Source organism: Tauraco erythrolophus, chromosome 8 (genome assembly GCF_009769465.1).
Source record: "Tauraco erythrolophus isolate bTauEry1 chromosome 8, bTauEry1.pri, whole genome shotgun sequence".
Taxonomy (NCBI): Eukaryota; Metazoa; Chordata; class Aves; order Musophagiformes; family Musophagidae; genus Tauraco; species Tauraco erythrolophus.
Window position 1 is genome coordinate 15,041,925 of NC_141472.1, and position 15,821 is coordinate 15,057,745.

At 45.0% G+C, this 15,821-nt stretch overlaps 1 protein-coding gene across 1 annotated transcript in view; it reads left to right on the forward strand.

Moving 5' to 3' along the window:
- The window catches only part of KLF7 (KLF transcription factor 7), a 57,375-nt gene that overhangs the window by 16,767 nt on the left and 24,787 nt on the right, over window positions 1-15,821 (forward strand). Inside the window, 2 exon segments of the mRNA XM_086615873.1 lie at window positions 13,436-13,752; window positions 13,754-14,046. Coding sequence (XP_086471999.1) covers window positions 13,436-13,752; window positions 13,754-14,046 — 610 coding nt within the window.

Sequence of the window (15,821 nt, forward strand, 5' to 3'; positions counted from 1 at the left end):
GAATCCAAATGCACTTAACTCAACCCTTAATCCTCATAATCATTTACAAAATTTGCTTATCATAAAGTCCTGCCTTCTGTTGTTAACCACCTACATTTATGTGTCTGAACCCAGCCCCAAAAAGGAAGAGTCGTTATGGCTGCAGAAAAAAGCGTGAAGGTAGGGATCCTAAAGTCGTTAAAACCAAAATTTCATTTTGAGAAAACGATAAAGCAAACACTATTTCTGGGATTCCACCTGAGCTCGATCAATACTAATGAAGCAGAGCTCTCCCAAAAAAGCAGCTTGCGTGGAAATGGGTAAGAGATTCTTTGTGCAATCTTAATGATTTTGAGAGAGACATTTCCCCTGTGAATTGCTGTAGGAGTTTGCACCCTTCCCCCACGCTCAGCGGAGGCAAGAACATATGACTATCTTCATGTAAGGTAGCGCAGTGTTAATAATGCTGCTGTATTGATCAAATTTGTCTGCTTTGTCACCAGGGGCATCTGGAAGGATTTATTCTGACTCCTAAGGCTGTGCCTCCTATAAGTGCTTTTTCTAGTTCTTTCACTAGGCGAAGGGGTTGTTGTGCCTTTTGTCTTAGCCTGCAGGAGTGACGTTTTCAAAGGTTACATAGTGTCCCGCCATCCACTGCCTCTATCATTTCTGCTCTCAGGGCTCCCACCTCACTCCCACTCGGAGCTGGATGGTCTCAATTTCAAAAATGCGTTGTGGCGAGATTCAGTTGTTTGTCCTTGGAGAGCGCCTGGAGGAGCAGCCACTGGAATGTGGATAAACACAGGGTGACGGGAACAGGAGAGGCTTCCTCTTTGCTTAGAAAGTGAGCAAAACATCGGTAAGAAAGCAGTGTAGAAGGAAAAACATGTGCGGGGGTGGTTTTGTTCCTCCTCCTGGCTGATATTCATGACCTTGTTAAAAAGATTGGTCTGCTTCAGAGACTGCACGTGGTCATTTTTAAGTATAGAGAGAAACCGAATGTGGCTTTTATTTTTCCATCTGATAAATTGCCAATTGCAGGTTTTACTTACAGAACAGTCTGAGCAGTCTAAGAAGAACATGATCACCTTGATACTATATTTATGAGTAAAATGGTGTGAGGCAAAGAAAGCTCTTAGCTCACATGTAAAGAAAACTTTGCATTAATGCAGTTTTTGCTTCCAGGAATGCACATTACTCGTGGTGGGGAAGGGGCACATTAGCAGGCCTGACAGGAGGGCTGAAATGCCTAGGGGCATTCAGGGGCTTGCAGGGGCAATTTGGCATCATGCTTCTTTGGCAGGTGTCGCGATCTCAGTGCTGGTTAGTGATGGGCCATCTGCAGCGCGGGGAAGGGTTGGAGACATTTGAAATGGAGGAAAACTGCTGAACCTTGCTCTTCTGATGGTGGGAGCACCTCTGGACTGCCCTGAATGGAGCTCGTGTTCGGAAGTGCTGCCTTGTCTTCTGGAAGGGCTCGGGTGGCAACCAAGTCACGAGTCATGCCTGGAAAATTGTGTCCTGAATGGGTAGGCTGCCAAAATAATGCCAGCTATTGCTAAAGCAGCATGGTTTGAGTGCATTTCTCTCCCTTTCTGAGTCCCAGTTCTGGACTGCTGGGACTGAAGCAGATCCCTCCAGCAGCCCTGGCCACCACAAGGCATTTTGGCTCTCCCTTCAGCTCTAATATCATGCAAACTGCTTGGGAAGCAGAGCCGGCTGGAGGCGAAGCACCAAAGTGCTCCCAGGAATGTTCCCTGCAAAGCAGAGGCTCAGCCTGTGGTCTCTCACATGGCTCCTCCTCTCCCAGCATAAAGGTTACCTTTGTATGTTTATAACCAAAATAAAATTGCAGCTCCTGAAAGCTGTAATTTGTACTTGGAGGAGCATAATGTTTTTGTTTAGCTATTGCAGGGATTGTACCAAAGCACGGTGACAGAGGTCTGGGAGTGTTTGGGATGACGATAGCTGGCAACAGACACTGCCTTTGGGGGCTACTAAAACCAGCTTTAGTTAAGCAGTACTGATGATAAACAAAATGCCAGGGAGGATTGGTTGTACCGTGAGGAAGAGGACCCCACTCCTGCAGTGGGAGAGACGGTCCTTCCTCAGTTCCTGCTCTTTCCTTCCCACAACTGAGCCAAGAGAGCCTGCCTGCAGTCTTCTAAGCTGTGACATTGGAGACTTCCATCCTATCTCAGAAAAGACAATAGAGGGAAGGAGTGGTATACAGCCAACCCACAAAGGCAGGCTTATCTCTGGAGATGCTATATAGGCTTAAATAGATGTGGAAAAGGGAAAATTGGGGGAAAAATGGGACACTTAGGTAAACTAACTACATTTTTTAAACATCTGAGTTGGAAATACGCCAGATAAGATGTCCACTGTTGGGATTATAATGACTACAATGTGTTTCCTCTTTTCCTTGTTGGTAAGTGGGTTTTGTTTGTTTCCTTTCTGGAGAGTGGTGAGGGACCGCAGTTCCTGCAGTGCACGTTCCGTAGGCTACTGCAGCTGCCTATGGCAGTTTAATGGGTAACGCTGCAGTGCTGTGAATGTGACATCTTCCAGTTCCCAGCATCATCATTGGGTCTTTTCATCTCAGGGAGATGCAGTGTTGAGTTTCATTTGGTTCACTCAAAGAGGATACTTAGAGATGGGGCCGGAAAGCGGAAAGACCTCGCGGAGAGCCTCTTGGCAATGTGGGTGCAGGCAGACGGGATGCTAAAAGCCTTGCCAGCAGGGAGATGCCTCGTCTGGTGTCATGTCCGGAAGGTGGTGCTGAGCATTGTGTTTGGTGATGTATCTGGAATTACTTTGGGGAACCTTCCCAATTAATTTAGGGAGAAAGGTGCCAACCATAAACTTGAGGTGGGGTCTGGTGGTTTTGCACAGTATTCTCCAATACGTTTCCAGGGGTGTTTTGCCAGGAGAACAGAAGGTTTAAGAGGGAGCATGAAGAGGGACAGTGATTACCTTGACTGCGAGGCTGCTGTCTAAGTAAAAAGTGTTGCCGAGGAGATGCAGTGTGAAGGAACAAGGGAAGGAGAGAGTGCTCGTAGGGGAAGAGAGGCTGAAAAGAAGAGCCTCTCTGAGGTCCTGGAGTCAGACAGGTTTCTGCGCAGAGCTCAAACAGGTCCCATTTCATCCTCCACCTTCAGGAACAGTAGAGCTTCTCCTGGCCTCTGTTTCTGCTAATGCTTCAACACAGCACCCAGCCTCTGCTTTTCACCAGCCTGCTTAGAGTGACAAAATGCCACCCTTTGGGCCTCTCTGCATTGTAGTCTCGGCAAACCTGGGAGTCTGCAGGTACCCATGCAGGGCATTTCTGTGATGGTGTGTCACAGTGGCTTATCATATAGTTAGCTCCTCTAACAAAAGACAGTCTTGTGCACAGAAACATCTTGAATTAACCATGGTGGCTGCTTCGATGCTGGGAAGTCGTCGTATCTTCCAGGATACCAAGACATTGCATTCTTCTAGGCTATTTTCTGGCTGGTTTGCTATTAATAACTTTGTCCTGAATAGCACTTTCATATTGCCGCGTATTAAAATCCATAACAACTGGGTGGGTGTCCACAGTCACCAGACCGAAGAAAGTGAGCCAGCGCGAGAGCCGTGGTTGTGTAAATTGGCTCACAGAGGTGTGCTGACTCCGAGCAGCTGGTGGTCTGACCTGCCGAGCCTCCTCAAGTCAATAAATGGCAGGGCTCTTAATGGGATCTCTTGGCTTCCCATGCCGTGCTGCAGCCGGTAGCCGTACAGCCTGCTGGAAACCACGCTGACATGAGACTGATCTCGTGATCCTTTCATGAGGAGTGAGCAGTGCCTCATCCAGTTCTGACCGCGCACCTCGAGTTGCTAATGATATCCACAAAAGGCCCTGCCAGATCTCATTTTTGTTTGTTCTGATGCATCTGGGGGATACAGGTCTCCTCAGATGCCTGTGGGCAGCTGCCTGGGTTGCTGCAGAGTGATTGGGCCAATACTGGCAGGCACTTACCAACGCGCTCTATAGCAAATTGCTTTTAAAGAAGACCACGCAGCTTTTATCAGGGTGCGTAGCAGCCCACGTACGCTGCCTGTGAGATTTGAGGCTGATCAAAATCCTGGTGGCTAGAGTTATGGAACAAATGCCTTGGCAGAGCAGTGTAGAAAAGAAAAGCAATGGAAAAAACGCCTTTGTCTGTTCGGGAGCTTCCTTTGGAGGGCACCTGGCTTTTGTGTGGGAGGCAGGTTTACTTGCAGTGGGACGTTCAAGCACAAAGGCTGTTTTTCTGTGCACAGATGGTGAAAACTCTGGCCTAGAAGTGGCAGAAACCGGTTTGTGAATACCTTCATATAGACTGCCCAAATTTAAAAAAAAAAAAAAAAAGATAAAAAAGAAACACATCCAAGTATCAGAATGTCTGAAGTTGGTGTTGTTTTTAAATTCTTCCCTTTTTTCCATTTGGGTCACATCGTTCCTAATAATGTAGACAAGATTTGTAATATAAAATAACCATCTCCAGCCGTCAAAGAACACGTCAAATTCTGCTTCACGTAAGCCACGGAGTTAAATGGTGCTAATCAAGAGCAGAATTTCATGGAGTTTGAGTATTGGCAAGGTCCTCAGCTGATGTAAACAGGAACCATGAAATCAGGGCTGCTCCGTGCTGATTTACCCCAGCTGAGACTCCAGTTGCGCTTCCCATCGCTTTGTTTCTAGTCTGGGTTCTTTTTCTCGGTGCAACAGTGAAACTCAGGTCTGTTGTCTTCTCTTTTCCTTGCCCGGACTGGCATATTTATCACGGTAGCACGTGCATCTTCTTGCTCTTGTAAGCTAACATTGCCCAAATGATTTAAAAAAAAAAAAAATAAAGGCAGCAAACAGCTTTTTGTAAATGTGCTTGGACAGTTGCTGTGCTCATGTTAAAGTTTAAACTTCATTCAAACAGCCCACTGCTCCCTGCGTGGCTGGAGGCAGGCTTTGGTCCTATATGTTTATTATCGTTTAGAAATGGTATAAATGCTCTTTTATTCTTTTTTGTTCTGACCTTATTCTACAACACATTCCCCTCCTTCCTCCTGCTTCCTGTTTCCCAGACAGGTCCCCACCTCTTCCTCCCCACAGCCAAAATAATACAAAAGGGAACATACACAAGGTTTTTTGAGCCATGAGATGTGATAATGAATGGGCATCATGTACAGGGCAGAATCAGTAGTCTCAGCGCAAAAATGTTGAACATGCAAAGTCTAGATGAGGAATTGCATGATTTGGGTTAGGAATTCAGTGTTAGGCATCCTGTTGTTTATTATGTTTTTAGGTCAGAGCAGAACAGATGACTCGCAACCCAGGACACTTATGAAATGTAGCACATATTGAGTGCATTGATCACATCTCTTCTCCAGGTTTGATTTAACAAGCTAATTGTGAAGAATTGTGCATACAAATATGCTGTTGCCTGAGAGCGTGAGAACACAACCAGTGTATACATTTGTGTCAGCTGCTGAGGAGGAAGTGTTAAGCTATCTCTGGATGTTAATGAAACATCTCTAACGAATACGTTTTTTTCATTCATGATCCTATCTAGAGTAATTACAAGGAATCCAATTCTGCTGTGTAACCCCACTGCAATACTTTGTAAGGATGAGTCTTAATTGAGGATCGAGACCTAAAATTGCTCTGCTTTGTATGTTCCTTAGCAGTCAGCATTTGCTCTTGCATATCCATTTCCTGTGAGAAGTTTACCACACTCTGGGGCATGCTTTGAACCTGATCCTTTGATTTCAGTGGGAGCTAGGACTGGCAATTCAAGGAGCTAATTGTGCCTTTTTGCTATTTATAATGCTAAGTTAAAGCTGATTCCAAACTGGATGGCAACAGGTTAAATGGACACTTGGAGAGGTTTGGGGAAGAGTTTGCAGTGAGGGCCACTAGCCAGCTCACTCAAAGCCATCCAAGGTTATTATATAAATAAATCATCTCTTCAGAAAGATTTTGAAACACACTGATGTTACATATATATAATTTCTCAAATGGTCCTTGTATGGCTACTTGCTTTCTGGATAGCATGGCTGCATGCAGTGCTTGTGCTAATGCACAGGCACACATAGGTTTTATCATATTTTGATACTAGCACAGTGGGCTGCCTGCACTTTTGAATTCTTGATTGGGCTATCCTTAATCCTTTGCTGACATTGATGCTAGTTTTTGGTTGTGACTGGTTGCAGAGATTTTTTTCTATCTTTATTAAACAGTCAAAAAACAACAAAAGCCCTCCAAAGCCCTGGTTCAGTGTTTGCAGATTTCTTTCATCTTTTTTTTTTTTTAATCTAGATGCCTATCAAATTCAGCCACGCTTAGCTGCAGTCCTTTGTTCAGTATCTCACAACCAGTGCACTGAAATTCTCTGTGCTTAGAGCCCAAACACCATAGAATTCTAGTGAGCAAATCTGGCTTGTCCATTTAAAAGACTATTTGTTAGATAAGGTACATTTCATTACCACTAAATTTGGGAACAAATCTTTATTTAGACTCCTTGGTTAGAGTTATAGGTTCAGACTTTTTCCTGAGACATTTGTTTTACCACCCATTTCTGCTGGTGAAAATTGCTAATTTATAGCAAAAATGGTTTTGATCCTTTGAGCTTTAGAGACTGATCAGTCTTTGATAACCCTGGTTACATCATGCCCCAGAGAAACAGAAAAATGCCTTGGGTTTATATGAAGGTAGCGATTCTGGCCTTTGAGTAGATTCCACAGAACTTTTTGCATTAAAATGTATCTTCACTGAATGTGGTTGAGGCTCCTGATTTCAGCATCTTTTATGCTCTGAAGAAAAATACTGTGGAGAACATCCAGGGAGAAAGCTGTCTGGGTGGTGGTGGGAGAGTGTTCGCTGAGAGTGCTGTTGTTCATGAGTAACACTGAATGGGCTGGTTTGGCTACATACATTTCCTTAGAGGTTCATTCTTAGGCTGAGACCAAGGGGGAAAAATGGGGCACAGGCCATTATTCTATTGAAGAAATTTGCAAACAGAGGCTTGAGTCCTCTGTAGCGTAGTCAAGAGTTAGTAGACTTGTCCATTGCAGACTCGGTGTGACTGGTGAGACCGTTCCGCTGGTGTTAGAGAGGACTAACCTGACAGCTCAAGCATATGTGAAGTTACCACGGGACAGCAAGTCTTTGTGTATCAAATGATCTTTGCTGACTGTGTGTGCACCTACCTTTTGCTCTTGGCAAAAGCGTGTTTGTTGAGCGTACAGTTAACTTGATTTGCTTTGTATATACAAAGGATTAAGAGCATGCACACAGATATTTAGCACAAGTTATCTGTCATTAAGTGTCTTACTGTTTTACCTGCAGTGTGGTTTCAGCTGTCTTTTCTTTCAATGAACTATATAACACGGAGGTGAGACTGCTGGCACATGACTAGGAGTTTGTCTTCAGTCCTTTGCAACAGAAATTATTTGCTATCGCCTGAAACTTGTCCTTACTATTCATTCATTGCAGAATGCGGTTTTCCCATTTACCAAGTGTATTTTGCAAAACTACTTATTTTAATACTAAAATTCTGTTTATTTATGCTGTCCCAAATGTTAAGCTTCTGATGTGCTGCAGCTTTTTGACAACTAGCAACTGCCCAGTAGAGATTGCCAAGAGAAAAAGCTGGAGTTTTGGCAGCTGGGTGGGAACAGATGACAATCTTGGAATAGATGGGCAAGAGCGTTGGGTTTTGTTTGTTATTCAGGAAGTAATGAAGGCTTTTGGCAGTGGGAAGAAGATGCATCTTTCAAACCTTGTTTTAGGGTTAAGGACAAAAAAAGCATGGCATTTCAGGGAAGGCAGGAGAGTTTGAATCTCTTACTCCTCTTAACGTCAAGGGTTCCCCCGCAGTATCCAGTTCAATATCTGCCTCTGGCATCAGCAATGCAGGTGCCACCATAGCTCAAAGCTTTGCCGTTCTACTGAAGAATGAAATATTGGCACAGGCACTGGACCTGGTGCCACTGTTTGCCCTGAGCTTGAGTGAACTGTGATGGCACTGACCTTAGAATTATTGTTTTGAGTTGCCTTCAGGTTGAGGATGCTTTCTCCTCCTTTTCAGTCTCGCGACTTTCACAATTGTGTGAAGTTAGAAGCTGAGGCTCCTTTTTTACGTGCCAGTGGAAAGCAATGGGGTCATGATAGAGGGTGGAATTTGACCTTCACTATTGCAGTATAATTCTGCTTTGCTTGTATAAATTATGCTGCAAAGAGAATCCTTCGAGTATTGTAAACAGAGCTGGTAGATCAGACCTGCTTGTCAACCACATTCGACATTTTCATTCTCTGTCACAGCCTGATCTATGTATCCAACTTCTTAATTAGGTTTTGGATAACTTCCAAGATCGGTGCTTGATGTCCAATTATATCTGCAGTAAAATGGCACTTAGAAGTAACTAGCACTTCCAGATAAGAACTTCCCATGATCTGCTAGAAAAAATTCAAAATCAAGATGTTATAAAATACTTCAGCATCAATAAAACAGAGGAACCCAGTGAACATGTTTACAAGGCGTCTTCCCTGACTTTCAGTCCCTCAAATCATTATGAGTGTTTGGGCTTTGTTTTACCCTTGGTAGAACTTCACTGTTGCCACATTGTCCTGTCTTTAGCTGTGCAAAATGCCCAGGAGTTTGAGTGCTGTAAAGACTTCACAGAATAGGCAGGTGCTTCTGAAGTGACCTGTTATTTTTCAAGAGCCTGTGTGTATGGGTCAAATTGTGATACACAACGTGGTTGCCTGTTGAGACTAGTTCTTTGCAATTCATTGGAGCAGTTTATACCCAGGGAACTGAGAGTTCAGTTTCGGTCGTCAGTTGGACTTCGGTTTTCCAGAGCTGTCTGGACCTGAGCCTGGATGCCAAACTTGTGTCCCTGCAGAGGCCCCTGGCCTACAGGCACGTCTTTCCCTGATCATTCTCTAAAGGGGAGACAGAGACATCAGGTACCTACACTGCATTGAGGCTTGGCACATTGATGACAGTGGTGGTCCCAGCTAAAGCCTTCCTGCTGGTTGCTCTCTGAGGGAGAGTGACAAGGTCAAACATCAGCATCATGAATAGTGACTCCAGCTCCTTCATATCTTGATTTTGAATGTTCTGGGTTGCACTTTAACCTGGACAGCTGACAAGCACCCTAAAACTTAGGCTATCTGACCCAAACCAAGTATCTGCAAGTCTGGGAGGGATTGGAAAGACTGGGCTTTGTCTTGTTGCAGTAAGTAGCAAAACTGTCTTAATTTCTGCTGGCTACAGAATTACGTGAGTGCTAAGCTCTGCTGAAAATGGTACACGTGTATCACATCTCTACTATCAGAGGCACACGCTGGCTTTCTCTTGCATTGTATTTCATAGTGGTGTGCATACTCAATGTGTTTGGTAAATTATCTTTATTTTCAGTAGATGAGCTTTAGATGAGCTCCAGAGGTAAGGATGTAGGTAGATTAGAGGTCATACCTTTCCGAATTGAAAGACATACTGAACACTGCATTTCCCCGGATCAGTGGTACTGCAAACTCTGAAAGGATTGACAAGAAGCAGGTCCTTGCCAGGCATAGGACAGCACTACAGTGGCTGTCTTGTACTGTCTGAAGGTTCTGGTGCTGCATGTGGAAATGTCATGGTGTGCAGTTTACGTGTGTTCTGCTGATACGCATGCCTCAGAGGACTGAGATGATAGTATAACGTGGAGAGCGGAGAGAGGTTATGAGTTACTGGTGTGCAGGCAGGAAACACGCAGCATTTCTTGTAGGTGATGGAAATGTGAGTCTGCTGGGAAAGTGAGCATTTTTGCAGTTGTATCCAAAACTGAAAAATCAAGACTGAGGCCTTGTTGGGAATGTCCGTGTGCCAGACTGCCATCCTTTGCTAGCTGGCTTTCTGCAAGCACGTGGGGTCTTGCAAAGTCACATCCTATCAAGATCAAGGAGCAAGGTGCAAGGAGAATGGCCCTTGTTAATCAGGGCAGATGAGTTGAAGTAGTGGGTCACTTTTGATCCCTTGCCTGTGAAAATGGCTTGACAGCAATCAGCAATCTTGTGGATCTTCTTGTGTTCCTGGAGGGCGCCGTCTTCTTCTTCACGTTGCAATTTTTGAAGTCTTTATTGCTGTCCATCCTACAAGCACTGGCTAAGAAAGTTTAGTAGCCACCAGGTTACCTGCAACATAGCAACCAAAGGATAATCAGACTTAATGTTGCTTGTGACATATATTACATCCATTACACAAAGCTCCCCCTCTCTTGCATGAGAGGTTAAGGAGATGCTAGACATCCAACAGAACTATGACAAGAGCATGACAAAAGCAGCTCGCTCCTGTCTTAGGTACCCTTGGACCATTTTCCTATCAGGTTGATAGTGGAAGTAGGAGATCTACAGGGATTCATCAGCATCTGAATCCAGCAGTTTAAGTTCATATCTCTGTGGATAGTGGTCAATATCATAGAATCATAGAATCCTTTAGGTTGGAAAAGACCTTTTAGATCATCCTCATCATCTACATCCTGCTGCTTCCACAAAAACTGGTAGTTTTTGGTGCACTCGCTGGCAAATGACTTTGTGGGAATGGAGACCAAAGAACTCTTCTGCCCCTCCTAAAGGTCCACTGGGCTGGAGTGGGGACTCTGGTGGAGTCAGCCTGACTGGTTTCTCCAGGTCAGAGCTCAAGACGAGGGGGTGGGCTTAGCTGGCCTAAAAATGAAAACTCTTGCCAGGGCAGGAGTGAGAAAAACAGGCTGGTTTCAAACCCCTACCTCACCCCTCCCTGGGTGATCAGGGCCAGGAGGAGAGGAGGTCGCATAAGGTACTTGGCAGAAGCTGGGAAGTGCATATGGGGAAAGACGCTTTGTTTCTGCCGGCAATTGCCTGCCCTGGCAAATGCAGCAGCAGGTAGTAGGGCCTTGGTGGGGGCGTAAAGGAAGAGCTGTGGCCACAGCCCCTCGCCAGGCTTTGTCTGCCATGCAGATTAGGTGGAGGGCTTTTCTGGCTCAGCGTTGCTAGGCTTTTCCCCCCTATTGACTTGGTGGAGAGGCTGAGGGGGTGGGAGGGAGGGACTGCATTATATTGTTTCTTTGAGTTCTTTTTTTTTCCCCTCTATGGGGAGATGGGCTTGATCCACTGGTTTTGGATTTCAGAGGCAGAAGGCAAGACATGACCAGCTGGTGTCTTGAAATGGCACAGGTGCAATGGCTGCGGGAGGGGGGAGCCGGGCATAATTACAGGTTTCTGAAGCATCAGGCTTTGCCTGAAAAGGGCTCATCGAGAAACTGCTCTTTATGGAAAATTAATGGTGAAGCTGGAAAAAACTGTCAAGCCCACTATTGTTGTCATGGGGTAGTGATGCCTTAAAGGAGCAGCACCTCCCGCTTGCCTCCCCTCCATGGGCAGCCTGGAGCTGCGTGCGGCTTTCTGATCCCAGCAATTGAAATTTCATGTCACTGTCATCAAATTTAATGGCCTTGAGTCCCTGTCTCCTTCCCCCCCCCCCCCCCCCCCCCCCCCCCCGCTTCCCTAATTTGTGATTACTTTTGCTCTTTCTCTTGGAAACCTCTTACTTATTCGGCCCGTAAACATGTTTCTGCCCCACTTGGTGAAGGCTAAGTGGGCCAGAAAGCCCAAATTACATGATGTGAGGAATTCAAAGCATCGCCTCTTTTGGTGAGGGAGGTTATTTCTGAAAGACTGTGGAGCAAATTTGGAAAGCAGCCCCCAAAACCTGTTAGGATTCATCTGGGGAGAGACTAGATCCCCAGCTAAAGCCATTCGCCATGGTCCCAGAAATTCATTTTAAAAAGAAAACAGAAGGGTTGCTTAAGGCACGAGTCCTAACTGGTAAGTGTCCCACCTCCAGGCCTGTGTGCAGACACATGGTATATACAGTGTCATGCCTCTGCAAATAACCTACACCCTTAAGTACTGCATGTGTCTGTTGCCATTTTTTTTTTTGTCCAAGTCCATCTCTACAGCTCAGGTCTGGAATCAGCTATTATTTTAAAAAGAAACAACAGATAACTGTCTGACAAATTCAGTTCTGAACTCTGAAAGTCATCCCAGCAAATTGTATCTGCAACCAGCAGCGCTGCTTCCTGGGTACATTGAAGGTAGTAATCTTGAGTTACCTGATAGCTCGTAGAGTGCTGTGAGCGGGGCCTCTTTACACTCTTGTTGATGGGACCTTTGTACCCAGAAGGCAGGAGGCTCAGCCTCTTCTCTGGTCATGTGAATCTTTTGTCTCTTGATCACTGGACTCTCCAAATTGAGATGTAGTTGGGTTGCCAGCTCCCATAGGCTGAAAATTTTTGCCTAAAATACCTTCCTTGATATCTCTAGAATTCTTCTCTGAAGAGTTTTTTAGAGGTTTCTAAAAAGTGTTAGTTAGAATGTCTGTTCCTCCAAGTCCTGCAAAATTGTGTCGGTGGTATTAAACCAGCTAGCCTTTCAGGCAGTGAGAAATGAAAAATGGCACTAATAAACTCCATTAAAAGCTCCTGAAACTACAGCAAATGGTTTTCTATAAACAATAAAAGTTTATAATGTTGGTTATGGAGAACACTGGGCAGCAGGACAGTGCCTGGAAGCTTTATTTGTGCTACTTCAGGGCACCTCACATAAGGGGCATTCAAGTTGGAGACTCACCCTGTCCTCGTGCTGATATCACTGCTGTGGAGACGCAGTAACGCGTTTTTATGTGGCAGCCTCTTTGACTGCATCTTCATCTACTTTTTAATAAGGTGCATGTGCATGTTTATGCAAGTCTGGTGTCCTGTACACAGGAAGCCCCATTTAACCTGATGTGCTCAAACTCCTCTAAAACTGACAGTTGGTCCCTTTTTTTCACATCTTTCCTTCTCTCAGGTCCTTTAAACAAGCTGCGATGTCACTGGAAGTTTTTCCTTGTCTCCTGTCTTAAAACGCTACGCTTCAGAATTGTGCTGCTTTAGGAATGGATTGTGTCCCAGCCAACTCTGCTGAGTTAAATTTGGAGTGAAAGTTAATGTTTGTGAAGGAAAAGGAAGCAGTTCTTTGGAGAGGTGACTTTTTGTTTGTACGTGACTAGGTGATGAGGCCATTAGGATAGTTTCATATGGAGGTGACTGTTGGCCAGATTACACTTAAAATTGAGAAGGGCCTGGTATCCATGGGACAATGTACAGACTTTCATGAAAACGTAGCAGATGCTTTCTGGTTGTCATATCTTCACTTCTACCATAATATCCACTACCCTATGTGGATACTCCCACACTCTGTCTCAGAGCAGCATCAAACAAGTGCCAAATCCTCATGTCCCCAAAATGTGACTGTCTTGTGAGAAGGTGCTGGTGTACATGAATGCTATCTCTGAACGGCACCGGACCATGTTGTTCTCCTGCCCTAGGTGGGAGCTAGACTGTAATTTCTCTCTAACAGCGGTTTCTCTCCCTTCCCTTCCTGCAGACATGCCTGGAGTTGGAGCGATACCTTCAGACTGAGCCGCGGAAGATCTCTGAGACCTTTGGTGAGGATTTGGACTGCTTCCTTCATGCCTCCTCATCCTCAGATGCAGAGGACAATATCCGACGGCTGGACCCCATCCTTTTACCTGTGGAGACGAGTACCTGTGACAAAAGCGCCAACATGGACATTATCCTCTCACGGGACAAGCTGCTGTCTGAGACATGCCTCAGCTTGCAGTCCACCAGCTCTTCCACAGAAGGCTACACAGCCGTCAACCAGGCGCAACTCAATGCAGTAACCTCATTAACGCCCCCTTCCTCCAGAGCTCAGCCGCCACCTCGTAAAAACCTCACAGACTCTCTCAGCAGTGGATGGCACGGTGACGTTGAAATTGGTGGCCAAGAAAACTTCACTCAGCTCTGTGAAAGTGGGTGTAGCAACAGCGACCACAGGGACGATAAAAAGTGGGCAAAGTGACAGTGAACAAGGAGGTACAGGGGCAGAAGCATCCCCGGAAAACAAGAAGAGGGTTCATCGCTGTCAATTTAATGGGTGCCGGAAGGTTTATACAAAGAGCTCCCACTTAAAGGCTCACCAGAGGACTCATACAGGTACTTGTGTAGGATGCTTCTCTCATCTTGTCCTCCCGCCACCTAACCATAACGATCTCCTTTTATTCTCGTTTAGAAAATAGAACAAATATCTTCTGAAAGTCCAAGCTTCTATCTATGAAACAGGGCAGTGGAAACATATGGTAGGCCAGCAAATATACCCATTATTCATAGAATGGAGGAGTTCACCATCTCTGTTGGGGGTTCATATGTTTTGTGGGGCTTGATGCAGAGTAATTTTAGGATACCGACGGAATGTACATGTATCATTCATGTTAAAGCTGTGGGCATGCCAGTTTGGGTTTCGACACTCAGTTCCCCAAGACAACTTTAATTTCAGTTAAGTGTTAATTGCTTCAAATAGAAAATAGTGTGGGTAGGTTTTTGTTGCCTTTTGTATGGGGGAAAGAGAAAAATGTATTTCAGATCTGAGATACGCAGTTTAGGAGTAATGCGTGCGTGAGAGAGCATGTGTGTAGATGCAGACATGTAGGTACACAGATGCATGTACCCTTCAGATACAATCTTGGACTTCTCTGGTGATAAAATACAGTGAGAACAAATGAAGGAATGACATGGAGTTTGAATGGAGTAGCGTAGGTAGAAAGGGAATCGGATGTATGGAAAGATATCAGGCTGTTATTTTGGGTAGTATTTACTAATGTTGCATATAAGCTCCACTGTGTAAGCTTCTTGAAGCATACCAAATTGGCTTAGGTTGGCTGTTCAGAATCCCCACTCTCCTGTCATTTGTTCATAGTCCCCAGTAGCTTTTCGGCTGGTATTCATTGGCATAATAGCTGTGCAGTTCGCTCGCGTTGCTGCTTTGTTCTAAGCTTCACATGTGATGAGAGATGATAAATTCCCATTAGCACTGTCTTATCATGTGATTATTCTTGTTTCCAGAGGGATTGCTTGTAATCAGTTTTCTCAATTTTACTGTAAAATGGTGGTCTCTTACGATAACTGCACATTTAATTCACGATCTTATCATGCAGGCAGATTCCTAGAAGCAAGGTTGGTTCTTGCAAGGTAGAAAATAACATGTTGGACCAGTGCAGTAAATCAAACAAATGTGTGAGTTGTTAAGAGAGCTGCATCCATCAAATACTAGGCAGCCCCGTAAAAGTTACATGGTCTGAAGTATAAATCATATTAAGACATAAAAGGCATTGGTTTTGATCTTTTTATATGGGTTTTCTGGAGCTTTACTGGGGATAGCCACTGTGCCAGGAGTGACCTCACTTGTGATCCAGTGCTTTGAAAGCCAGTGAAAGTAGTGCAGGTCATTTTAAAATCTCCAGCAACGTGGTCAGGAGGCTTCTTGTAGCACCAGTGCCGCTCTGAGGTTGGTCCCCACGGGGGCTGTCCAGGGGGACATCCCAGCCAAGGCCTTCCAGTGGGCAGCAGGACTTCTGTGAAGGCACAAATGCAGAGCCTGAGAGCCGTTTACACAGTGGTCTTGTCTGTTCTGATGTGACCCCTGCGTTCCTTCTCGAGCTGGAAGTGGTGGATCTTGCATGGCTCTTCCTGAAGTTAGCCAGGAATATGACACAATCGCCTAGAAAGGGTCAACTTGTGGAATTTTTCTTGTTTTGTTGCCCAGTAGATGGGGATGTGGACAAGAAGTCCTAAAAGAGCATTTGCAAAAACCACTTTCACTCTTTCAACACCTTCACCCTTCGGAGTCAAAATCTTGACAGATTTTTCATGCTTTTGAACCCAGCCTTAGGTCTGGTTGAATTTTGTATCTGAGGTCAAAACCTTTCCCTCAG